The sequence below is a fragment of the Engraulis encrasicolus genome, chromosome 11 (genome assembly GCF_034702125.1).
Source record: "Engraulis encrasicolus isolate BLACKSEA-1 chromosome 11, IST_EnEncr_1.0, whole genome shotgun sequence".
Taxonomy (NCBI): Eukaryota; Metazoa; Chordata; class Actinopteri; order Clupeiformes; family Engraulidae; genus Engraulis; species Engraulis encrasicolus.
The window spans coordinates 44,606,745-44,633,750 of record NC_085867.1 but is presented as its reverse complement, the minus strand read 5'-3'; the positions used below and the strand labels follow the sequence as shown (position 1 = coordinate 44,633,750).

At 44.7% G+C, this 27,006-nt stretch overlaps 1 protein-coding gene and 1 long non-coding RNA gene across 4 annotated transcripts; one reads left to right on the top strand and one right to left on the bottom strand.

Annotated features, from left to right (window-relative positions):
* Positions 1-734: 734 nt before the first annotated feature.
* On the bottom strand, positions 735-13,130 carry enoph1 (enolase-phosphatase 1). Of its 2 annotated transcripts, XM_063210734.1 has the most exons (7): positions 12,937-13,130; positions 12,719-12,856; positions 12,458-12,559; positions 10,488-10,690; positions 2,595-2,727; positions 1,958-2,081; positions 735-1,472 (listed from the first exon to the last, which is right to left on the bottom strand). In XM_063210734.1, the coding sequence occupies exons 2-7, from the start codon at positions 12,800-12,802 to the stop codon at positions 1,348-1,350; spliced, it is 771 nt and encodes a 256-aa protein (XP_063066804.1). In that variant the 5' UTR covers positions 12,803-12,856; positions 12,937-13,130; the 3' UTR covers positions 735-1,347. The 2 variants fall into 2 exon arrangements, with proteins under 2 accessions (XP_063066804.1, XP_063066803.1); XM_063210733.1 differs by having other exon boundaries at positions 12,719-13,130.
* A 1,091-nt stretch (positions 13,131-14,221) lies between these two features.
* Positions 14,222-24,285, top strand: LOC134459030 (uncharacterized). Of its 2 annotated transcripts, none has more exons than XR_010036743.1 (5): positions 14,222-14,353; positions 21,623-21,725; positions 21,854-21,954; positions 22,807-22,879; positions 23,277-24,285. It is a non-coding gene; the product is annotated as an uncharacterized LOC134459030 (long non-coding RNA). The 2 variants fall into 2 exon arrangements; XR_010036744.1 differs by having other exon boundaries at positions 23,267-24,285.
* Positions 24,286-27,006: the final 2,721 nt, after the last annotated feature.

Sequence of the window (27,006 nt, the reverse complement as noted above, 5' to 3'; positions counted from 1 at the left end):
ATAGCCTGTTTCAACCAGGATTTGTTTTTTCTCTCTCTGTGATGTTTCGGGTGAAAACCATCAAATCCTGTTTTTTTTTTTAATCTGGCTATTTGGTTGTCCTGGTCCTACTATTTTGTAGGTCAGATGTGTTTAGATATGGGAGTTTTTAACCTACTTTTCGACGCCCATCTCCACTGAGCAAAAAACAGCCACCAACACAAGACATCATCATATCGTACTACCACTGGACGTCAAGACGTCAAGACTACTTCTGAATTCATACTACAGTTCCTCTAGGACTCTGGACTGCCACTGGACTGGTGTTTGGCACGTGGGCCTTGAGGTTCAACAGCCGGGACAAGAGGTGTCAACAGTAAAAGTAAAAAAGACACGGTTTCCTTCCAACATAGGTAACTTATTTCTTAGTAATAACGAGTAGACCTGTGTACTCGTTATATGATCAGCTGACTCACAGCGCACTGATTGCCTAAAGTTTGTGGTGGGTCCTTGTTAGGTTTTTAGTGTTTTTCAGTAACAACTTAGTCGATCTATCCCATTTGGTACAAAGCCGTGAATGGTGTATGTAATATCACACGCTGCTGTTGTACTTCCACCACAAATTCATTCTTACTTTTGACACCTCTGTCAGGACCTCTGCTGACATCATACAGTATCAGGTCTCTGTGGGGACCTCTGCTCACATCTTTTCCACTGATACTGAAGGAGGACATGAGAGAGCTGGCACATTGAGGTGCAGATTACATGTATGCGTATATTTTTAATCCGTTTATGTATAAACACAACATGTGGATGAAAATGAAAACTCCATTGTGATAGGTTCGTTTTATCCCCCCACAAACGGGAGTTTTGAAATGCTCATTCGAAAACTCTGGTTACTTGTTAACACAAGGCCAAACCGATGCACTTTCAGAAATATCCACATACGTGTAAACAGCTGCTAAGACCACTGAGGACATTGTTGTGATTGCATTGCTCTCTCTCTCTCTCTCTCTCTCTCTCACACACACACACACACACACACACACACACACACACACACACACACACACACACACACACACACACACACACACACACACACACACACACACACACACACACACACACACACACACACACACACACACACACACTCTCTCGAATGCTGCATTTCTGTCATTTTGCTACGCAGTGTCTGACCACATAAAAACACCACATGGGGGGGGGGCTGCTGCTGAGAGGACAGACGTGAGAGGTCATAATGGTGCCGTGTGTGTGTGTGTGTGTGTGTGTGTGTGTGTGTGTGTGTGTGTGTGTGTGTGTGTGTGTGTGTGTGTGTGTGTGTGTGTGTGTGTGTGTGTGTAGTCAGGCTATCTGGCCGAAGGAGGTGACTGTCGTGTAGTGGCTTCTCTCCTCATCCGTAAGCTCCATGTTTCCAGGACGCATCACCACGGCAACACTAAGCCCCGCCTCCTCTGCAGCCTTGGCCTCTGAGAACACACAGGAGGAGCCAATCAGGAGCAGCCGTCAATCATCCATCAAGCCAGCCAATAGCAATGCATCACCATGACAACGTTACATACTGTATCTCACATACTGCACATGTGCACCTGCAGTCATGACACAAATAGCCTCCTAGTCTGTATGTTGGTTAGCCCCCCATTACTAATTCCATTCAAAAGTAAAAAAAAAAGTCAAAGTGTACTTAATTGTTGAAACTCAAAAATAAAACTAACATACAAGTGTACATAGTCTGAAAGCAGAGTTCTTTAAAAATTTCTAGACAACATTCCACACAATTCATGTTTATAGCACGTCCGCACCAGCGAGCGACGGTAACCGAAATGGTTGTATCTGACACACACACACACACACACACACACACACACACACACACACACACACACACACACACACACACACACACACACACACACACACACACACACACACAGCAGCGTTAGTTATTAGTTACCTCTGGTGACGTCGGTGAGGAACATGATGTCCTGGGGCTGAACACCGATGCGCTCCGCTATCCTCACGTAGCTCTGGCTCTCCACCTTCGCCCCCACGTTGGTGTCAAAATGGCCGTCGAACAGCTGAGGACCACACAGGGGATTACATGCGTATTACATTACATTACATTACCACGTTGGTGTCAAATCGAATATTATATTATTAATATGATATTATTATTTTATTTAAAGTGCTTACGTCTAGTATGTCTCCCTCTATGGAGTATCCAAACAGGAGTTTAATATTATATTATTATTATTTTATTTAAAGTGCTTACGTCTAGTAGGTCTACCTCTATGGAGTATACAAACAGGAGTTTAATATTATATTATTATTATTTTATTTAAAGTGCTTACGTCTAGTAAGTCTCCCTCTATGGAGTATCCAAACAGGAGTTTAATATTATATTATTATTATTTTATTTAAAGTGCTTACGTCTAGTAAGTCTCCCTCTATGGAGTATCCAAACAGGAGTTTAATATTATATTATTATTATTTTATTTAAAGTGATTACGTCTAGTATGTCTCCCTCTATGGAGTATCCAAACAGGAGTTTAATATTATATTATTATTATTATTTTATCTAAAGTGCTTACGTCTAGTAAGTCTCCCTCTATGGAGTATCCAAACAGCAGTTTCTGGGCCTCCACGCTGCCTGAGGAGTAGATGTAGATCTTCATGCCCCTCTGACGCCAAGCTCTTATGGCAGGGACCACGTCCGGGTACACCCTGTACACACACACACACACACACACACACACACACACACACACACACACACACACACACACACACACACACACACACACACACACACACACACACACACACACACAGCAGGGAAAGAATATGAGAATGGCACCCCCATGTTATAGCAGATCTTGTGTGATATTAGAATTTATACAATAGTTAGATCCGGTCAATTTATTTTGCGATATCTGATTGGATGAGACGCGTTCTACTGGCATTCTACGCGTCGGTAAGGAGGATGATGTCTAGGTGGACATCATCCTCGGAGACTCATCAACTAATAATCACTTCGCCGTGGATAGAATGTAACCAGGGCCGCGCATTTTGAACTCGCCATCATTCTATCTCATAGTCTACTGCGGAGAAAGTGAATGTAACCAGGGCCGCGTATTTTGAACTCACCATCATTCTATTCCATTGTTCAATGCTGGACTAAGTTGGGCGCACGCTAGGGTGCATCAGTTGCCCCCTATGAAAAGATATTGCCTTGGCCCTATAGTAAAAATGTTCTACACCCAGTAAAAACACCCTGTGTAAAATATTTTGAAATTTGGATGAAGTCTACCGGGGCCACCAGCCCCATGAAAATTGAAAATAATGGTGAGTCAAAATCTTGGATAGAAACAGGGCTGGACTGGCCATCTGGCATGGCGGGCATTTCCCGGTGAGCACCGCACCCTCGTGGGCCCCCATTTTTTTATTTTTTACATTACTGAAAATAGGGGCCCATGAGGGTGCGGGGCCCACCGGTGAGTCAGTTCTGCGGCACTAATAATAATGAGGGGGCCCCCTTAAATCCAAAAGTGCCCGGGCCCTATTTATCGTGCAGTCCAGCCCTGAATAGAAATGGACATTTTGCTGCATATTGTCTCAGCTGTGTGATAAAAAAAATGTTCTATGCACAGTAAAATCACTCTGTGGAAAATGTGTTGAAATTTAGATTAATTCTACTGGGTCCACCAGGCCCATGACAATACAAAACAATGGTGATAGTGATGGGCAACCTGGATTCCAAAGTCCAGTGCCACATATTCCAAATATAGCCAATATAATGAACCAGCTGACCCACTGCCAGTATCAAGCAAGAGATTGCGAAGTTGTATGACTTTTGTGTGCTTCACCTGTGGGCCTACAGGATTGTACAGGTAGCTGTTAATACCTGGTGGAGCATCTGTACTAAAGCTGTGAATGCTCCTTGGAATGACCTGTGTTTTTTTAAAGAAATCCCTGCAGTAGTTCAATAGAGTACATACAATACAACTGTATGTGATGTTGGAAAGAGTGGCTTCCCAAAACCTGTACTTAAGTGGCTTCTAGGTATGTCATGGGTATCACCAGGTCCAGAGTCCATTGCCAAGGGCCTCCCAGGTAAGTTATGGTACTCATCTGATGGAGTAAAGTGAAATACTACCACAGGCGATGGGATAAAGAAGTAATTGGGATAAAGAAGTTGTATTGACTGCTTTGTAGCCTAGGCACTCCAAGGAACATTCACAGCTTTAGTACAGATGCTCCTGCATGAATAGTAGGCCCACAGGTGAAACACACAAATATAACAGTCATGCAGCTTTGCAATCTCTTGCTTGATACTAGCAGTGGTCCAAGGCAGCAAGGAATTGATATTGTGTTGCAAAAGAGCAAATTTGCCTAAATATAGCAGTTTGACCATCAGTCTGTCCTGAGACTGAAGTCTGTGTAAGTGGATCGACTGAATACACAACCTGCTTAGATATTCCTTCTGTTTGTGCTCCCAATACAGGTGATCTCACTAATTACCTCATCAACCTGGCTTAAGTGGTAATTAGGCTCAGCTGGTTCATTATATTGGCTGGGGCAAATGTGTCACGCGGTTTGTCCACCTCTGTTTTAAGACAATGGCAAACCTAGATTCAAAAGCTACAATCCAGTGCCACAGATTTCAAATTACCTGGTTTTACCTGTCCAATTGCCCTAACTGGAAAGGTAAAACTAGGTATGTCATTTGGAATATGTGGCACTGGACTTCAGCTTTGGAATCCAGGTTGCCCATCAGCATCACCATTATTTTGTATTTTCATGGGCCTGGTGGACCCGGTAGAATTCATCTAAATTTCAACATATTTTACACAGAGTGATTTTACTGTGCATAGAACATTTTTATCACAGAGCTGAGACAATATGTTTTTTATTGGGTAGCTTTATGCAGCAAAATGTCCATTTCTATTCCAAGATTCTGACTATCACCATTATTTTGTATTTTCATGGGGCTGGTGGCCCCGGTAGACTTCATCCAAATTTCAAAATATTTTACACAGTGTGTTTCTACTGGGTGTAGAACATTTTTACTATAGGGCCAAGGCAATATCTTTTCATAGGGGGCATCTGATGCACCCTAGTGCACGCACGCCCGCATGACAGAGACGCGTAGCCTATCCCCGTTGGTATTTGGATTCTGGCAGAGGAAAGAAGTGATCTGATTCTAGTGCAGTTGTCTGGGAAGTTGGCACACCTCTGCGACCTCTATTTCGTAGTCTTTTGAAGGCAATCTAACACATGTAGCCTACGTTAAATATCTGTTCATACACGGAAGATAGTTTCAAACGGGAGATATGCGGGACTTTGACACTTTTTCGACACAGCTACAGAAAGGCTATGTCAGTCTCCTGCAGTGTATGAGAACCGCTATAATCGGATCTCATTTGCGCTGCGGGAGAGGGAATGACGAGGAAGAGATGGCTTTAAAATACAGCCTAGGCTATCAGCAAAGCTTGCCATCCACCACGTGCAAATCAATTAATACTGCAGGCTAAAACTTTGCTGCTGAAACACTTTCATAGGCAAACGTCTGATGTGGGTGCGAACCCGAGATGGGTTCGCGTTTTCCCTCCCAATAAACTAAAAGGCAACTCATTCCAGTTCCAAGCGGCCATCATTTTAAATTGCATGGCACACGGTATCTTGCTTCCAGATGCCCACTTTGTAGGCTACTATTAATTGATTTGCACATGGTGGATGGCAAACTTTGCTGATAGCCTAGGCAAAGTTGTAGCCTGCAGTAGCCTAAAGCAGACATCGGGATATCATAGGCCTACAAGGGATTGATTTGTGTGGTTGTGCGTGTGAGAACAGCGCTCGGATCTCATGCGGCACTGGAGAGGGAAAGACGAGGTGTGTCTTTACGCAGCTATCAGCAAGTTTTGTGGTCCACAAAAACGTGAAAATCAATGTCGGCCAAAAGGCTTATAAAAGTAGGCATCTACTAAAATGTTGAAGTTGCACAGTGTTTTCATTTATCATGCATCATTTTAGTAGGCTAAGCGAAGCCCATTCGCAGTCCACACAGAAATGCACTTCACAGCGTTTCATGGAACTTTACGCGCTGGCGCTGTCAGCTCGTCATTGCATAGCAACCATAATCAATTCGGAACTACTTTGCTTAGCGGAGCAGGTAAACAAAGTATGATGAAGGTAACTAATAAACATGAATTCGAACATTTATTCTGGTATTTTGTTGGCAATTGAACTATTGTATAAAAGCAATATGACCCTCGTGGTCGGGATGATGTTTAACGTATATCATCCCTGGTGTGATTGCCGACGGCACTCAGCCTTCGGCTTCGTGCCTATGGCCGAACCACACCAGGGATGATATCCGTCAACATCATCCCTCCCACTCGGGTCATATTGCTTAATTACACTCCAGAATGAAAATCCGAACTCTTTCATGGGAAAGTAATGCTTTGTTTAATTTGCCCATCCCTAAAGCACAGCAAGATAGCATGTTTAGCCAAAGCTAATTTCCAATGCCCGCCATCCCAATAGCACAGCATCATAGCATTTGTGTGTAGCCAAAGCTAATTTCCAATGCCCTTCCCTATAGCACAGCATCATAGTATGTGTAGCCAAAGCTAATATGCTAATGCCCATCCCTAGAAGGGTTTTTAATGGCAGCAGGGTGTTTGTTTGTTCCATTAATCCGGAAATTATTGATCTGTGAAGTAAGTAGCGGATATGCACAGTCAGTCACACCAGCAGCAGCATCAGCAGTCAGAGGGTGTGAAGGGCAGTTAACACTGCAGACTCTACAGCTTACTATTACATTACATTACACTTAGCTGACACTTTTATCCAAAACGACGTAGAGTTATTTACAGTCCCTGGAGCAGTGTTGAGTTAGGTGCCTTAGTCAAGGGCACTTCAACCATGGATGGAGGTGTAGGGAGAGCTGAGGGTGGGATTCAAACCTACAACCCTCAACCTGTAACACCTGTATGTATGTACAGTACAGGCCAAAAGTATGGACTCACCTTCTCATTTATGCCATCTCTTTATTTTCGTGGATTTTCATTGTGTATTTTCATGCAGGGCATCAAAACTGTGCAGGAACACATGGAGAATTACGTACTTACCAAAAAATATAATTATAGCTGTTGTCCAACAGCAACGACAGTTGTCTATCCACCTGACGTCGACACGGCACAACTGATGGCCCCACACATTTCAATAAGCTTATTTTTGTCTATTTTCACATAAAAATGCCCAGACAGTCATGTCAATCCTAATTGAACATTAAAGTCCTCCAATAACTCACTAGAATTGTAGAACTGGCATTTTGAGGGTTTTTTTTAGTTTTAAACACTTGCCAATACAAGCATTTTACAGACATTTTCTTGATATGATATTGAGTCACAGCCAGCTACTTAGAGAGGTCAAACCTGTGTTGGAGGGAATGTGTGGCAGGGTTTTTCACTTTTACCTTTACTTTTTGTATCACTATTTCACCTAGATAACCAGCTATGCTGACCAAGTGACCTATTATCAGATCAAGAAAATCTGTCTTGTATTGCTTGTATAAATTAAAATGGACTCGAATGACTGGGGTTTTACTTGAAAATAGACAGAAAAATAAGCTTGTTGAAACATGTGGGGCCCTCAGTTTTGCTGTGTTGACGTCACTGTTTGGCATTTTTTAAATATATTTTATAAATAATAGTTTTTATTTTTTATATATATTTCATTTTTTTGTTAAGCAAAAAATTATACATGTGTTCATGCACAGAAATAATGCCCTCTCTGAAAATGTATTATGTTCTTTAAAAAGCCACAAAAATAAAGAGAAATACAGCTGCAAGCAGCAATGCGAGGCCAAGCAGTAAGTCCGCGTAAGTTGCCATGGCAACGGAAAGAGCTGACCAGGCAGACTGTCAGAGACATGCATAGCTAATTTTTACAAGCAGAAATATACCTCAAAATTTGATGTGTGACCTGCTGGTGGCGCTAGTGTGTGAGCTGGAGACCTGAAAGTTCTTGTGGGGAGTCATGGGATAGCCAAGAATGTGAGTGCATCTTAATATGGGACCTTGCCTCCTCCACTTGCCTCCTCCACTCGCTTCTCGTCATGATGACATCACTGACAACAGCATTATATTTCAATATCTTGCAAAAGCTCAATTGTAGAGTCTTTTTCTCGTTTGCAATTGGGATGGTGAATGAAAAACAGTCCCTCAAAAGTTGTTGTGGCTAGGCTGACAGCTGGGAAACTTTATCGTTTTCTCCACGGAGGAGGGGCCAGGAGGCGGGGCGAGGAGACAAGCGCAAGTGGAGGAGGCAAGGTGGCATATTAAGATGCACTCTGTGTGTGACAATTCCCAAAAGATTCTGACTATGGGTTGCTGAGATATGACCTCACTTCCTGTTTGGCGTCTATTAGGAGGAATTTGATTGGCTGTCACGGCCAAACGGTACAAGATGTAATAAAACCCTTTTGGGGATCTCTTCAGAGTGCTCCAGAGATCACATGTATCACGTTTTGTGACAACCCGACTAGATTTGAAAGATGAGGAGCATTTTATTGATTTTCACCAAATCCAAAATGGCGGACATTCTATTATGGCGGATATGATGTCATAGAGTGCGTTAGATTCGTCTTGGCCCAAGGATTTTATCAGTACCACCAGATTAAAAATCGAGCATGTGGTTCAAAAGTTACAGGCAGAAATGTAGCTAAAACTTTGACCAGCTGGTGGCGCTAGAGAGTTTGAGCTAGCGACCTGATTTTTTTTTTGGTGAATCATGGGATAGATAAGGATGACTGTGACAATTTGAAGAAGATTGTGACCACGGGTTCCCAAGATATGACTTCACTTCCTGTTTGGAGACTTTTAGGCCGTTTTTGATTGGCTGTCTCGACCAAACAATAAAATATGGGTGGGAGACGTGACGCCTTGTTTTTTCGTAACATTGGTTAAAAACCTACAAAACTGTTATTTTCCTTTAAAAAACAAATGTCAATGATAGAAGATGTGGTACATTATGTTTCATATTAGTCTTAGATGAGAAGAAACATTTTTGTTAAGATTTATGTAAAGGTTTATATGTCAAATTTCCTGCGGTGTGACTGTAACATTAATGAAATAATATATAATAATATATAGATTTACCAACAACATTTTGAATAATGTATGAAGCATTTGGCATGATTGCATAAATCTTAACTTTAGATTAAGATATGTGAATGTGGAAAAAACTCAAGACAGTAATATTAACTACAAGTTCAATTTCGTAACACAAATTGCGTCCTGTGGGGTGACATGTATGTCAATGTTTGTGAATGGGCAGCTGCAAGGCCAACTACAAGGGTCTTAAAGACTGGCTCCTAACCAGTCAGTACCTCAGTTATTGGAGAGTGCTGTGGAAGTTTAAGGTGACTCTTAACCTCTTAATATGTCTTCATATTGCAATCTTTCTGTCACGCAATGCTTAGGTTCATTTTATGGTGTCCTGTGGTGTGACTGCTCTTATAGGAGGAAAACAAGTTTTTTCATTAATGAAAACACATAAGTTATTAAGATTAAACACAATATCATTATCAAGTTAGCATGAGCTCAGATGTCAGTCATGTATACAAAAGGATTAAAATGGCCATAATGCAGTGAATTCCCTGTGGTGTGACTCCATTTTCCTGCGGTGTGACATGCCTATGCTATGTGTTGATGCAGGACACATTTTCCCAAAAATGGCAAAAAATAAGGTGAAATTCCACAGACCACTAAGTGCTTTATTTTTTTCTATTTTTTTTCCAATTTTTATCCATCATTTTTTTCAGGAATTTGAAAAACTTTTTTTTTTTTTTTGCGTTACGCCCTTAAACGTCAACCACCCATATATAAAAAATTGAAGGCGTACATTTTTTGAGGCTCAGTCCAGAGATATACAGATTTTCAGAAAAAAAAGTCAAAAATTGAGGGAGGAATAGCGTTTTTATTGATTTTCAAAACATTCAAAATGGCAGGAAAACTATCCAGGCGGAAAATTACGTCATTGGATTCGTCTCTGCCCAAGGATTGCAGGGATACCAAGTTTTTTGAAAATTGACCCAGCAGTTCAAAAGTTTCAAACAGAAATGTATTTGGAACTTTGGCTAGCTGGTGGCGCTAAAGGGTTGGGGCTGGGGACCTATAAATTGCTGCGGGTAATGCTGAGCAGCTTCGCTGCTTGGCCCCTAATTAATTAAATGAGGAGGTGAGTCCATACTTTTGGCCTGTACTGTATGTATGTATGTATGTATGTATGTATGTATGTATGTATGTATGTATGTATGTATGTATGTATGTATGTATGATAAACATGCGGTGTGTGTGTGTTGGTCACTTACTCGCCTTGTATTCTCCCGGTGGCGTAGGCTGCGCTCCACGTGTGTGTGTGTGTGTGTGTGTGTGTGTGTGTGTGTGTGTGTGTGTGTGTGTGTGTTGGTCACTTACTCGCCTTGTATTCTCCCTGTGGCGTAGGCTGCCCTCCACATGTGTCCCTGGAGCTGCTTGAGCGCGGTGGTCTTGCGGTCGGCTGCCATCTGCCACAGCACCCCCTCCACCACCTCCCTTATGGCCTTCTCCTCATCAGTCTGACCCGACTGGGACGCACACGCCACCGGGCACGCTCGATGCTGCCTCAGGTCCTCCTCCGACTGGGATGGGGAGGGTGGGGGAGAAGAGGAGAGGAGAGGGGAGAAGAGGAGAGGAGAGGAGAGGAGAGGAGAGGAGAGGAGGAGGGGCGAGAGGAGAGGGGACAGGAGAGGATAGGGGAGAGGAGAGGAGAGCAGAGGATAGGAGAGGAGAGGAGGAGGGGTGAGGAGAGGAGAGGAGAGGAGAAGAGAGGAGAGAGGAGGAGAGATAAGAGAGGAGAGGAGAAGAGAAGAGAGGAGAGGGGAGATGAGGTGGAGGGGGGAGGAGAGGAGGGGAGAGGAGAAGAGAGGAGAGAGGAGGATAGATAAGAGAGGAGAGGAGAGGAGAGAGAAGAGGAGAGGAGATAAGGAGGGAGAAGAAGAGAGGAGAGGAGAGAAGAAGAGAGGAGAAAAGGAGAGGAGAGAAGGAGGGAGAATGGGGTGAGGAAGAGGGGAGAGAAGAAGAGAGGAGGGGAGAGTGGGTGAGGAAGAGGGGAGAGACGAAGAGAGGAGAGGAGAGTGCGTGAGCAAAGTGTCAGGGTACAAGTCAATATAGTTCCTCCCTTCATGTCCTATTGGCTTGTAGCCTCATGATTTTAAGGCTCAAGGTCATTCATGATTTTATTCAACATCTCGCAAAAGCACAATTCAAATCGCCCCAAAACATTGCTCTGCCTAGGTCAGGTAGGTTCCCTCTCCACCCCTGGCCAATGTTAAAAGCCAGAAAACTTCACTGTTTTCTCTACGGAGGCGTGGCGACATGCAGACAAGAGGCCACAAGCAGCAGGGATGGACTGGACATGATCATCAGCATGTCCTCAGACCACAGCATGCACGTGTCTGGCTGGCTGCTGGCTCCCATTAATTACATTTGGAGACTGGGCAGGCAGTAGCAGTACAGTCGGACATTAATTAGCTGTAAACACAACTACAGCACAGGGCTCTGGCCGGAAGCTATTGCATGCGGCTGTTTTTCAACACTGGGGTCGGGACCCCATATGAGGTCGACTGGAATTCAAATGGAGTCGCCTGAAATGTCTGGGTGTGAAAATACTGATAAATATTAATAATAACCATACTTGTATGTGGCGTTTCAACCAGAATATTAATATTCTGGTTCGAACGCCAATCACGCCCTTTCAGAAATATCTGTGGGTTTAATAGCCTAACCTACAAGTACTGTTTTTGTTTTGTTCATGGGGAAAACGCGTATGGGATCCCCATAAATTTGTAATGTCAAATGGGGTCCCGTGCCAAAAAAGGTCGAGAACCAGGCTTTAATGCAGCACACAGTGTAATCTATGATGTGATTGTGCATTCCCGATTGCATGGTCAAACAACTGTCCTTCCTTCTACCTATATTTGCATTAGAATAATAATAACTATGATACATCAGTGATAGCCTGAATTATCTGCGTGTGGTAATGTTGTCAGATATGTGATGGCGCAATAACCCATGGTCACTGCTCAACAACAACAATCAATGATCATTACACGGAGCTGTCACTCCTGGTCGGTGTCAAACTGATTCACGGGGACCAAAGTGACTAGGCACAGTAGTTAGATCTATACAGCCTTGGCATTCAGAACTAAAGTAGGCTCTAAACATGCAGATGCAGATGCAGACACGAAATGACCATCTCGTATGCTGCTTTTCACTGGAGCGCCTATGGCATTAATACTTGTGATGAATGGTGTCGGGCCATGTGCCTCCACATAGTGCTAGCAGTAGCCTATTGGAGCTAACTGGCGTTGATATAGTGCCCAACAAAGCGTTGCATGGACAGTTACCTGTTTCTTTAGCAGATGCACGTCCTGTTTGCATTCATCCTCCTCCCAGTGATCTGACAAGTATTCCTCTAGATGCTCTCTGATGTATGGGAACAATATGTCCTGTGTGACAAGAGACAACAGCATGAACACACACGCACACATACATACACACCTAAAGCAAAGCTAGCTGATAAACTGTACAATAGCTAGTGGTGTTAGCTGGGTTGTGCTAACCTTCTAGCTCTTTGATTGCATGCAAGAAGAACAAAGTGACTTTACCTTAACGAATGTGATGGGTGTGGTGGTGCCTTCTATATCCAACAGAAACACACTGGTGTTTGCAGGAACAGTCACTGTAGCCATGATCGCTCTGAAGACAGCAAGGCTCGCACCCGGCCACACACAACAACACACTCACTGCAGAGAACGAGGAGTGTCAAAGACAGAAATGGATTTGCATTAGAACAAGAAGCTGCAGTGTCTCCGAGAATACGAACCTAACGTTAACCACCAAGCCGCATGCAGCCACAGAGATTCACATACACACACACACACACACACGTGCTCCAGTAGAGCCCAAACTTGGTTAGCAAACTAAATCTAATTCCTGGGTGGTCAACATGTCTGTACAAACTAGTCTGGTGTGTTCAGGGACGGTCGGAAAGAGGCAGCGAGCCCATTTCGCCCACTTCACCACCACAGCTATCTGGCGCCGCCTGTTGGAGGGGACTTGATAAAGCATGGGCAGACACATGCAGCGAAATTACAGCTTCAATGCATACAGTAAGGTGCAGAAATTTACCCAAAGTACTGTTCCACATGCATGGGTGTAATTTTAGGTGTGGATTGAAGGGACATGTCCATACCAGTAGTGAGATAAACCTATCTTATCCTCACCACTTTTTCACCTACCGGTAATTCAAAAATATATTGTTGATAGATCCCCACCACATTTTCACCTAATGCAAAAAATATATTAGGGTGGGAGACGTGACGCCTTGTTTTTTCGTAACATTGGTTAAAAACCTACAAAACTGTCATTTTTCCTTTAAAAAATAAATGTCAATGAAAGAAGATGTGATACCTTATGTTTCATATTAGTCTTAGATGAGAAGAAACATTTTTGTTAAGATTTAGGGCCTATGTGAAGGTTATGTCAAATATCCTGCGGTGTGACTGTAACATTAATGAAACCTGGAATATAATATATATATAAATTAACCAACAACATTTTGACTAATGTATGAAGCATTTGGCATGATTGCATAAATATTAATTTTATATTAAAGGGCAATTCCGGCCAGTTTGGATTCATATCCCATCTTGGGTGGACCCAGGGAAAAGGATGAAAGGGGAAACCGCGAGAAAGTTTCATGCGTGCTGCGCAAAGTTGTTCAATTGCGCTGTTTTCGGTTAAACCCTGGCCCGTCGGGCAGGTATTTGACCTGTTTTAAAGCTCATAGCGTGCATTAAAACCCTTTTGAACGCTTTGGCCGTGGTGTGTGGGTCCATACAAGTCGATCTAGTGGTTCACAGTTCCATTAGGTTGCACAGGTACACCCTTAAAAGAGATTGGTTAAAAAAATGACTAATCTCGTTGGTTGAGGCAATATTGGTCAAATTAACTGTGACATTGGTAACTATTAAACAAACAAATTGGTTATCTAACAACTAATATCATTGGTTAAGAACAAATTGGTTGATTTAACAAAGGTTAACTTTAATAACAGATTGGTTGAAAAATGACTAATATCATTGGTTAAGCAAATGTTTACTAAGAGATTGGTAACTGACGCAGGTCTGACGCTCAACGTCAAGTACGTAACTCTGCTTCTCAATTTTCTGACAAAGCCGCCATCTTGGTGCTGCAGGAAAGCCGTTTGAGATATTGGTGAAATTCAAACACTTTGTGAGGTAAGTTCGTTTATTTTCAATGTTTCGTTAATAATTTCAAGACAATGCCAAATATACAGTGAATAACGAAACAGTTTCTTGTTCAGGATGGTAATTTGCAATGAATTTGTCTTCAGACCATACCTCCGCTAACAGGCCACTATTATAACTATGCTAACTTAGCCCTAGGTTGTTTTCACAACTTTGTTGGAAAGTTTGTGTTTTGTTAGAAACAAACTCTACGAAATTTACAATATAGATTTGCTCCGAAAGAGCTATAAAACTTGTCCAGTGGTGCCAAAACACCCATGTCAGAGTCAAGACCTAGCTAAATGTCCGCTAGCAACATAGCTATCAGTGGTTTCTGGAGGAGGGCCGATGGGAGTGCTTCCCCGCCGGCCAGAGATTGTCTGCGCCGGCCTCTTCACCTGAAAGAGCTAGCGCTGCATGGTGAGGTGGTTCGCTAGCAACAATTAGCTATAGTCTAACGGTTAAATCATGTTGACTTTGTTGAGGGATGTTTGAAATAGCCCGATGTATTCATAACTGAATATTGATTTCTTGTTAGAAACGAACACATTTTGAATATAATTTTGTTCTGAAGTTACAACATGCCAAGTTAGTGTTGTAAGCCTGTTGGCGCCAAAGTTAAGAGCTAGCTAAATGTCCGCTAGCAACATTAGAGCTAGCCAAACTGAATAATGAATCTCTTGTCCGCTAGCAACATTAGCTAGCTAAAGTCTTACAACATGCCAAGTTAGTGTTGTAAGCCTGTTGGCGCCAAAGTTAAGAGCTAGCTAAATGTCCGCTAGCAACATTAGAGCTAGCCAAACTGAATAATGAATCTCTTGTCCGCTAGCAACATTAGCTAGCTAAAGTCTTTTTTTTGTTAGAAACGAACTCCCAGAGTATAATTATGCTCTGAAGATATCCAGTTAATGTACTTGAGCCAAAGTAAAACACAAATACCAGAGAGAAGAGCTAGCTAGAAGTTCGTTAGCAACATCAGCTTATCTTTTAGCTGACTCAGAAGCTTGAAGTAGCCACAACTTATGCCTGATTTTTATTGTTAGAAACGAACTCATTTTGACTATACACTTGCTCTGAAGTATTGTGATAACCCGTGTTAATTGTGTTCTGTTAATGTTCTGTTACTGTTATTGTTTGTGCTATTATTGTGTTGGTGCCTTGAGCACTAGGGAAACAGGGGCGCGTGTCTAGGTGTTCTATGGAATGTGTACGGAATGTCTAAGAGTTGTAGAATGATTTGCCCGTTAAGTTGGAGAGTTGGACTGGGATGAATGCGTGAGTTGTGGCTGTAACAGCAGCTCTGTTTGACAATAAACGCCTTAAAGAGACTACCGCTCCGGTCTATTACACTGGTGTCAGAATAAAACACTCGGTAGGTTACGACGAAAGTGGAACTGGCTCTGCCTGACTCTGGGAAGACCTTGTCGTTTTGTTTTTGTTGTTAGCTAGCTGTCAGTTAGCATAGGCGTTCGGTGTTTCGGCTCGGTAAGGAGATGTTTACCGGCACGGGCATGAAGGGAGGAGAGGAGGACGGAGATGAAAGGCTTACTTTCGGTCACTGGAGGGAGCAGAGGCAGTTGGGCGCGGAAGTGATGCGGCTTCGGGAGGTAGTGGAGAGGATGGCCGGTGAAGCAGGCTTCGGGCGACCACCGCAAGTCAAGGCTGAAGCCACCAACGCTAGAGGTACGGTTGCCATGGGAGCCAGCGACGCAGCCACGGATCAGAGTGAGAATGTAAACAAACATGGCGCCGCCCGTGCCGCCGCGGATACTGGAGCCGCGAGAGCCGTAAAAACACCGAAATTTAACGGAAAGGTGAGCTGGGAGGCCTTTAGTGCCCAGTTTGAACTGTTGGCTACAGCACATAAGTGGCCCAATGACATCAAAGCCCTAGAACTGGCAATGTGTTTGACTGATGACGCTGTAGACTGCCTTATGCTGCTGGATCCCAAAGATAGAGGGGACTACAAGGCGTTGGTTGGGGCACTTCAGAGAAGATTCGGGCGCTTCGGGGGAGTGGATCTCCTGAGAGCAGAGCTGAACAACAGGCACCGACGGCCTGGTGAGCCCCTCCGTCAGCTGGCCAACGAAATAGAGAGCCTGACGCGCAGAGCCTATGGCAGCATGCCTCCAACTGTACAGAGCGAGCTGGCACGCGACCGTTTCGTCCAGGCTCTGTCCCCAGCGGAGCTGCGAGTGGAGGTGCAACTCACTCACCCTAGCACCCTCCTGGAAGCGTTGGAGAGAGCATCGGAGAGGGAGGCGGTACGTGCACACATCAACACTGCTGGCCAGGAGCATGCGGGCCCTGCAGTCAGAGCAGCAGCTGCGGAGACCTCCACACCGGCATGGGCAGCAGAGCTCACTGAGCTTGTGCGCGCGACCACACTGGGCACTCCTAGGAGACCGGACCGCAACCCCAGGCGGTGCTGGGGCTGTGGCGACGCTGGACACCTGCTTCGTCACTGCCCGGCAGCGAGGGGACTTCAGGGAAACGGGACTGGGTCCGGGTAGCCCCGACACCCCGGACCCCGTCAGCCACTCCCAGGGGACTGCAATTTTCATCAGAGGAGGGGGAGTGCATGGACACGGTCACACCCACTGACCCTGTCATAACAGTAGGATGGACTGAAGTGGGTAACTTGTGTCATGTTCCAGTGTTGGTGGGAAATGTGTCTTGTTCAGCTCTGGTGGACACTGGGTCCACTGCTACACTAATCAGGCCTGACGTTGTTCCAGCTGGGACCGTCTTAGAACCGACCTCTGTGAAACTACAAACAGTTACCGGGCAGACCGCCGCCATGAAAGGTAGGGGAACTTTTGTCTTCACAGTGGGGGGGGTAGCAGTGACTTTTCCGGCATGGGTGGCAGATGTGCGTGATCCCTGCATCCTTGGCCTTGATTTCCTGAGACTCACAGGGTGTGCGTTGGACCTGGGGGCGGGAGTGTTAGTCCTACCCGGGGGTCAACATGTGCAGCTTATGTCGCCCTCACAGCAGGTGACGCAGGTTGTACCCACCTACAGTTTGACTGCAGACCCGGAAGTAGGGTTACAGTCTGGCCAGATAGAGTCACCAGGGGGTCAGGGAGTCGTGACCCCACCGCAACGGCCCATGGACATGGAAGATCGGGCTGGGGCGGTCAGAGGCATCTGGGAGAAGAACTGTGATGGTCTGGATGACCAGCAGAGGATGCAGTTGTGGCAAGTGCTGTGGGAGTACAAGGACATTTTCGCCCTCAGTGAGGATGAGGTGGGGCTCACTCACCTAGTAGAACACCACATAGACACTGGCGGGGCGAGGCCGATCAGAGTGCGCTCTCGCCGCCTACCCTGGGTGAAACAGGAGGCTGCGGACCAGGAGGTTCAAGCGATGTTGCAGGCAGGCGTCATTGAACCCTCCAACAGCCCCTGGTCGTCACCAATTGTAATGGTACGAAAGAAAAACAGCCCACGGTGGAGGTTCTGCATGGACTTTAGAGTGCTGAACAATGCGACAAGGAAAGACTGCTACCCCATTCCACGCATTGACGAGACACTGGACCTGGTTACTGGGTCTTCGTGGTTTTCGTCACTCGACTTGCGGAGTGGGTACTGGCAGGTCCCCCTCTCTCCAGAGTCGAGACCCAAGACTGCCTTTAGCACGCGCAGGGGGCACTGGCAGTACAAAGTGCTGCCTTTTGGACTGTGCAATGCGCCAGGGACATTTGAGAGGCTTATGGACAGTGTGTTGGCCGGTGTCCCCCGCCAAGAATGCTTGGTGTACTTGGACGATGTGCTCTCTCATGGGAGAACTTTCCAAGCAGCACTAGACTCCCTCAGGCTGGTATTGGGCAGGATAGCTGGGGCGGGGCTGAAGCTGCACCCAGAGAAGTGCCACTTTATGCGCAGGGAAGTGGAGTTCCTCGGGCATAGGGTGAGCGGCGAGGGCATCAACACGCTGGAGGAGAAAGTCCGCACCATCAGAGACTGGCCTGTCCCCAATGATCAGACAGAACTGAAAAGCTTCTTGGGGCTGGCTTCCTACTACAGGAAGTTTGTCAAGGGATTCTCCTGCATTGCCGCACCACTCTTTCGCCTACTCCAGAAAAACCAGCCATTCACATGGTCCAGGGAATGCCAACAGGCATTTGCCTCTCTGCAACAGGCACTCACCCAGGCACCAGTCCTCATCCCTCCAGACCCGACTTTACCCTTTGTGCTGGACACGGATGCCAGCAACGTTGGCATGGGGGCCGTGTTGTCACAAACAGGGCCTGAAGGAGAGCGAGTGGTGGCCTATTTCAGTCGCGTCTTCAACAAGAGCGAGCGCCGCTATTGCGTGACAAGGCGTGAACTGTTGGCCGTTGTTGCAGCGGCCCGGTACTTCAAGTACTACCTCTGTGGCATACCCTTCACCATCAGGACAGACCATGCAGCACTCCAGTGGCTTATGTCCTTCCGAGAGCCAGAGGGACAAGTAGCACGCTGGCTCGAGGAGCTGCAGTCTTTCCACTTCACCGTGGTACATAGGTCTGGGGCTCAGCACGGCAACGCTGATGGCCTGTCCAGACGACCTTGTGCCGCGGATGGCTGCAACTACTGCGACAGGAGGGACGCCAGAGAAAGGGAGCTGCGAGGGGAAGAGGTATTCAGTGAACCTACCTGCTGCGCGCTTCAGGTGGTGGAGGCTGCTGAGTGGGCGGCCCGCCAGGAGGAGGACAGAGACCTCAGGCCCGTGCGACAGTGGGTCCTCGATGGACGGAGACCACCATGGGGGGCAGTGTCGGGCCTGTCGCCAGCCACAAAGGGGCTCTGGAGCAAATTCGAGGTGCTGCGGCTCTCTGACGGCGTGCTGCAGCGGGCATGGAAGGAGCCGGCTACGGGAGAGGAGGTGTGGCAAGTTGTGGTGCCAGAACGCCTCAGGAAAGCTGTGCTGGGGGCCTGCCATGGAGCCGCAGGCTCAGGGCACTTTGGCACCTCCAAAATGCTCCGTCGGCTACAAAAGGGATTCTACTGGGGTCAACACCGCCGGGATATCGAGGACTTCTGCCGGAACTGCGATGACTGTGTAGCGCAGAAGGGACCCCTGGACCAATCCCGAGCACCACTGCAACAGCAACCGTCTGGGGCGCCTATGGAAAGGGTAGGAGTGGATATAATGGGGCCATTCCCTGTAACAGATGGGGGTAACAAGTATGTGTTGTGTGCAATGGACTACTTCACAAAGTGGCCTGAGGCCTATGCAATTCCAGACCAGGATGCCGAAACGGTTGCTGACGCCCTAATCGGGGGCATGTTCAGCCGGTTCGGGGCAGCAGAGGCCATCCACAGCGACCAAGGTCGCAATTTCGAATCGAGGGTGTTCGCTGCCATGTGCGAGCAGTTGGGGATGGAGAAAACACGCACCACACCATTGCATCCACAAAGCGATGGGCTAGTGGAACGTTTTAACTTAACTATGCGACAACAGCTAGCCATCCTCACAGCTGACCACCAGCGAGACTGGGACAGACACATTCCCCTTGTTTTAATGGCCTACCGCTCAGCTGTTCAAAGTTCCACCTGTTGCACCCCTGCTCTGCTCATGTTGGGCAGAGAGATCCGAACACCCGCAGACCTAGCGTTTGGTAGGCCGCCAGACGCTGAACCCCCACCGGGTCCAGAGTATGCCCGGAAACTCCAGGATCGCCTCGAAAAAGCCCATGCTTTTGCCAGAGACCAGCTTGAAAAGGCGGGCATGAGGCAAAAGAGGAATTATGACGTGAGGAGTCGAGGCAGAGACTTCCAAGCGGGGGAGCTGGTTTGGGTTTACACCCCCAAGCGAAAGAAGGGGCGAAGTCCTAAGCTGGACTCTCACTGGGATGGGCCATGCAGGGTCATTGAGCGGGTGGGCGAAGTGGTCTACAGGGTTCAGGTTCCACCGAGGGGCAGGAAAGTGGTACTGCACCGGGACAGGTTAGCGCCATACAGGGGAAGTGCTGCTCCACTGTTTGAGCTGGGGCCCAGTTCACAGACTGTCCACAGGGCCTCGACAGACACTAGCCCTATGGCCGCCCCTCCTCACTCACCCCCTGGCCCGAGTGGGCTGTCCCAGTCACCCCCCGGACCAAGCGTCCCTCCCCAGTCACCCCCCGGACCAAGCGTCCCTCCCCAGTCACCCCCCGGTGCAAGTGCCACTGTCACTTTCCCCTCACTCACCCCAATGACTCAGCAGGACAGTCCACAACCAAGCCTGAGCAGGCCACGCCGGCAAAGGCGGAGGCCACCACGGTTTAATGACTTTAGCATGTCCCCTTGAGGACAAGGGGTTGTTTTTAAAGGGGGGGACAGTGTGATAACCCATGTTAATTGTGTTCTGTTAATGTTCTGTTACTGTTATTGTTTGTGCTAGTATTGTGTTAGTGCCTTGAGCACTAGGGAAACAGTGGCGCGTGTCTAGGTGTTCTATGGAATGTGTACGGAATGTCTAATAGTTGTAGAATGATTTGCCCGTTAAGTTGCAGAGTTGGACTTGAATGAATGCGTGAGTTGTGGCTGTAACAGCAGCTCTGTTTGACAATAAACGCCTTAAAGAGACTACCGCTCCGGTCTATTACAGTATGTTTTAACACACTCGCCTTTCTCTGTTCGTTGTGTAAAGGAAGTGAGTAAGTAAACTGATTCTGAACTTGTTATTGTGCACACAGTGTGCTGTTTTGTCCCATTCTGTTACTGCCAACTCTGTGCAGGCTGTTCTCTCTGTTCAGGGAGAAACCACTGTCAGCCATCAGATCGTGTTCTTTTCAATAAATAGGCATTCCCTATCCCTATTTGACAGATTTCTCCTGAAATAATGAGCCCAGAAACACCCAGATGTGTAGGGTGCTTAATTTTTGGCTTGATCAAAGATGCTTACTTTGTATGGTTACTGCAATAAATATTCTTTGCCCATCCTTTTTGGATCTACTAGTAGGCCTAGTGATTTAGAGGTCTTAACAAGTGGGCTATGCATCAGATTTCATTTCAAGTGATGAGTAAAATATCCAGAAAGATATATAATCTGTTCTTTTTGCCCTCTATCTTAGCACACTGAATTATTTGAGCCATCTGGTGTCAATCCGTGTGGGAAAATGATCAATGAAAACAATTTAAGAAATGTATCTTATAGATGTTTCATATTGTATGCCTATTCAGCCTATTGTGTCATGGTGGTGTTATCATTTTTCAAACTTAATTTTAGTGTAATAATTAGGCATATTGATACATAATCATGTTCATGTTTTGTGCTGTCTTGCTTTGCAGATGACAGAATATTGCTGAAGGATCCTACATGGAAGCTGGCTGATTACACGGAGTGATTCCTCTGGTGTGGTGTACCTCAGAGAAATAAACACTGTTGCAAGAGGTGAGTTTAAGTTTATAAAATCACACAAAACCTATCCATGTGTTTTTAAAAAGTCAAAGTTCTAACTTGCTCTGTATTTCATGCTGTCAATATGAGATGCATACTAATGTTGTGTGTTATTATTGCAGCTGAGAAGATGGCCAAGATATCCTTATTGCTGGATGGTAGCTCTCTGGTCGTAGTGGACCATGTCTGCAAATGCTTCTGAACATTGACAGAATTTCTAAAGGTTAGCAACCATTCACAAATGTACCACATGTATGTGTGTTTCAAATGTCTTAACAGTTTGAACCACACACTGTTAATCAGAGATGCATCCTGTTCATCTTGTGTGTTATTTTGAGAGGATAGGTAGCCTCTTACTGCAGATGGGGTCGCCAGCGACCCTATTCACTTTCTGAAAATGCTTAAATACATCATAACAACATTGCTATGGCATTGCATAGAGCCATAATGCTGCATTAAGGGGTTAAGGATGGCAGTACATTGATCCCCTTTGTAGCACCATGTCTAAAAATACTGGAAAAAAACCGTTTCTAAATGTACCGGTAAGCAAATTTTAATAAATCTGCACCAAATGTGTGTTTCAAATGTCTTCTATCTAACAGTCTGAATAACAAACTCGTACACAGTGGTGGACAAAGTAGAAGTACTTTTGTTGTGTAATTACAACAGTAGCACATGATATTACATAGCTGTTACACCGTTTGCTCCAGTATACCTACCTATTGAGATAGACTATGTTATTACTGAAAAACAATAAAAACCTAACAAGAACCCACCACAAACTCAATCCAACCTGTGCAGAATCAGCTCATCGTAAGACAAGTACATTGGTCTACTTTTTACTCAGATAAGTTACCTGTGTTGGAAAGAAACTGTTTTTTTTTTTTTTTTTAACTTTTACTTTTACTTTGTCCACCACTGCTCATACATGACATTACCAATTGTTGTGTGCTCAGAGCGGCAGTTTACAAACGCACCCTTGGTGCCTTCTGCTGTTAGGCCTATGACACTGAGCCCACCGTTTCATTGATTGGAGTATTTGGGTTACATTTTCTCAATTTGTTGTATTTTTCAGGATCGCTGAGGACTCCCCCTCCATGCGTGACATCTGTGAGAAATTTCCACGCTTTCTGGAGATGCCAAGTTTGGTACGTCTGCCAGACATTTTTTTAACCTTTATTTAGAAAGAACAAGTCACGATATAGTTGTGTGCATTGTTGATTTTGGCTATACTTGGTGTTAATTAAGCTTCCTCTTCTGATACTGCATGATTTATACCGTTCACTCAGTAGAGTAAAGCTTTCTATATAACCTGTTAAAACAGGGCGTTATACATTTTGTGGTTACCAGAATGGCAATTACTGAGTCGCAGTGCATTACTAAAGGCCCTATGTTATGTCATAGTAGAGTAGTACTGGCAATTAACCTTTCAATGACTATTACAGCATGTTTCAGATGGTATGGCGTGCATTATGGGGCTAAGCACCATTGATGTATCTCTCTCTCTCTTTCTCTCTCTCTCTCAAATCTTAAAGATTCTTTCAGACTGGAACCAACTTTGCATCCCTCGGCACTGACACTGAGAAGGTTTCAAGGACCCCACTACTAGGAGGCGAGGGTTTGACACGGCAGTGTCATCACTGCCATTGATGACAACGTAACCATTCCTGTTGCTGATTGCCTGACTTGCGCAGTGACAAGCTTTTCATGCTCTACTGGGTGTGTAACTTGGCATATCCACCACAGTTTAACTCTGTTTTTGCCTCTTTTGAATATGTGTACGATATAACCATCTCAACCAACAAGTGGGCCAAGGTACTGGAACATTTCTCACTTCAAGTTGCTCTTTAGTCACTGGACATTTTTTTAAACATCTACGCAGACACCACCACTCCACAACATACCATGTGTATTTTAATTACTTCTGATTCCACTGACATGCAGACTACATCCTATGCAAATTCAGGTAATTTACCTGGTACTGGAGAAACAGCATTGTATGCCATTCTAAGTGATACTTGCCTCCTTGTTTTGCAAAAATGTACTGTTCTTTGAATATAACTTAAAGTAAGATCATGTTGACTCTGAGGTTTTCTCCGGTTGTCAAGCACAACCTTAACGTTTTGTAAGTAATAGTCACAGGATATGCATGCATTTGTAATTTGAATTTTCGTTGAAAACGGCTCACCAAGCATAAAATGTTACCTCTGCTTTTGATTTTTCTTTTTTTAAAATGTCCCTTAATACCAGCCTGTGTTTTTGTTGTGTTCACATCATCAGTGTTGGGAAGGAACAGATTGCTGTAAGCAGATTTTTAGTTACTGTATCCCCATCCTTTCAGATCAGTGCTTTAAAGCCTTTTGAAATTAAATTGTTAATAAACTTAAACAAACTCAAATCTTGGTTATTGGTTATGATTGATATAGCTTTGAAACTGTTAATTTGGAGTGAAGTAATTGCAGTGTCCATCTAACCAAGCAAATCGGTTAAAATTTTAACCAATATCTGTGTCGGACACATATTAATCGAACAAATTGGTCAAAACAACCATTGGGGGATTGGTACATTTTTGACTTATAAAGATTGGTTAAACATAACTAATCTATTGGTCAAAACAACCGATTTAGAATTGGTTAGTTTTTTAACTAATCTAGATTGGTTGAAATTTTAACCAAAGTCTAATCGGTTATTTTGACTAATATTTTTCTCGGACACATATTAATCGAACAGATCGGTTAAAAACTACTAATTTTTTGTTTATTTTAACCAATCTTTTTTAAGAGTGTACGATACAACAGGAGTTTTCAAAAGTGGCGCACCTACCTCTTTCAGCTTCCACCTTCCAACTACGTCCGCAAAATGGTTCGCCAAAGTGATACTTCATAGTAATCCATTTTAATTTTCTATTGACTATTAATTGACTATTAACCTCTTAATATGTCTTCATATTGCAATGTTTCTGTCACGCAATGCTTAGGTTCATTTTATGGTGTCCTGTGGTGTGACTGCTCTTATAGAAGGAAAAACGTTTTTTTATAAATGAAAACACATTTTAAGATTAAACACAATATCATTATCAAGTTATCATGAGCTCAGATGTCAGTCATGTATACAAAAGGATTAAAATGGCCATAATGCAGTGAATTTCTTGTGGTGCGACATTTTCCTGCGGTGTGACATGCAATGTGTTGATGCAGGACACATTTTCTCAAAAATGGCAAAAATTAGGCGAAATTCCACGGACCACTAAGTGCTTTATTTTTTTCAATTTTTTTCCAATTTTTTCAATCAATTTTTTCAGGAATTGGAAAAACTTTTTTTTTTTTTTGGCGTTACGCCCTTAAACGTCAACCACCCATGAATGTTGATAAATGTCCCCACCACTTTCCTACACCGTTGTCCACATCATGTAACTTATATACAACACTACACTAGAATGATACTGCATGGTTGCAACTAAGTAATATAATTGACACTGTATACCGTACATCAGGGGGTGGCATGGTCTGTGTTGGGATAAGGCAGCTTCCCCTGGTCCTGGTAGGGTCGTATGAGCTGGGGTGAGGTGATAAGTACCGGCCCAGGACTGTCATCATAGGCCTCAAAAGTAAAAGTATGTTTGGTGTAAGTTCAACACTAGCACATAACATTACATACAGTAGCTGTTACACCGTTTACCTAATGAGGTAGATAGGCTGTATTGTTACTGAAAAACTCTAAAAACCTAAAAGCAACCCACCACAAACTTGATCCAAAAAGTGCAGAGCCAGCTGATTGTAAGTCAAGTAGCCTACACAGGTTTACTGAAGTTAGCCTGTGTTGAAAGGATACTGTATTTCTTGTTTTTCTTTTTTAAAACTTTTACTTTTGCCTCCTCTGCCACATCCCCTATCTAAGTTCCGCAACCATGGCGACCACCTAAATCCTCTGTGTTTGGGTGAGAGCTGGACAGAGGGCAGACTCAACCAGTAGGCCTATATAAGTCAGTGCTGTCAACACTCAACACACACACTTTATAAACTTACACACACCTAATAATGTAGGCCAAAAGTCGCATAGTGCTAGGGTAGACAGATTAATAAACAAATAAAACAACAACAACAACTAAACGTTTTTTGTAGCCTAAGTTCGTACCAGATATTCAGCATAGGCCTATTAGACAGGTCATCAGCTGGGAAAATTAGGCCTTTCGTCCTACCGCACTTTTCTCTGTGGATTACTGACCAGAAGCCCTATTGGAAGAAATTAAAACATGGGGCCACGTCAATTTTTGCTCAGAATTCAATATGGCCGCCATTTTCCAAAATGACTTGTTTTCATGCATTATTACATTGTACTATAAGGTGATATTCATGAACGATGAACTTCTTTCAGCACTCTTCAGTCCTATTTCCTTACATACATGTTCACAAAGGTTGACTAAACTAAAATAAATGAAAATAAAGTTGGCCACCTTGCAATATCCAAAGGAAAGTGCTGAAAATAATGATTGAAATGCACACACAGAGTCTATGGCTGCGAAAATTAGGCCTATTGTCCTGTCAGGGTTTTCACATTGGATTACAGACCAGAAGGCCTATTGAAAAAGATTCACCAGCTGGTTGCCATCTCAAATGTGCTCCAAAATTCAAAATGTTCTCTGTTTTTCAGAATGCAGACTTTCATACATTTTTCTCAATACTGTAAGACCATAATTATTAATAAAGATAACCTATTTTCAGTGAAATCTCCTATCTACAGACGTGAGTACAAAGGTTGGCAACAGAAAGATCTACATTTCCTATAGAATGCTGTTGTTGTCAGAAAATGATTGAATTACACATACACAGTTGACTGCTGAAAAAAGGCTATTGATCTGCCAAACTTTTCACATTAGATTTCTGACCAAAAGATTTTCAGGCCTACATTTTTTTGCATAAAGCAAGGGTGAGTGTGCGTGCATGTGAGTGTGCGTGCATGTGTGCACGCGCGTATCCCCCGCTCATCTTTTCCCTGCTCTACAGTGTCTTTCCCCCACACACTATTCTGCTCCCAACCCCCTCATTCATCCCTCCCATGCTACTCTGCCCCCCCACCCCTCACTCATCCCCACTATTCTGCCCCCCACGCTCAACCCCCTGACTCATTCTTCCCCACCCCCCCCACAAAATACTTGCCCACCCCCCACCCAATGTGAAAAGTTTGGCAGGTCAACCCCCCCCCCCCCCAACTCAACTTAGCCCCCCCCCCCCCCCCCCCCCACCACACACACACACATTATTCTGCCCCCCGAACC

Excerpts from the sequence above, each read along its gene's own strand:
- enoph1 (XM_063210733.1), bottom strand. The coding sequence starts at position 12,802 with ATGGCTACAGTGACTGTTCCTGCAAACACCAGTGTGTTTCTGTTGGAT. Across the intron at positions 12,560-12,718 it reads CACCCATCACATTCGTTAAG|GACATATTGTTCCCATACAT; the intron begins GTAAAGTCACTT and ends CTTGTCACACAG. Across the intron at positions 2,082-2,594 it reads TAGAGGGAGACTTACTAGAC|CTGTTCGACGGCCATTTTGA; the intron begins GTAAGCACTTTA and ends TGTGGTCCTCAG.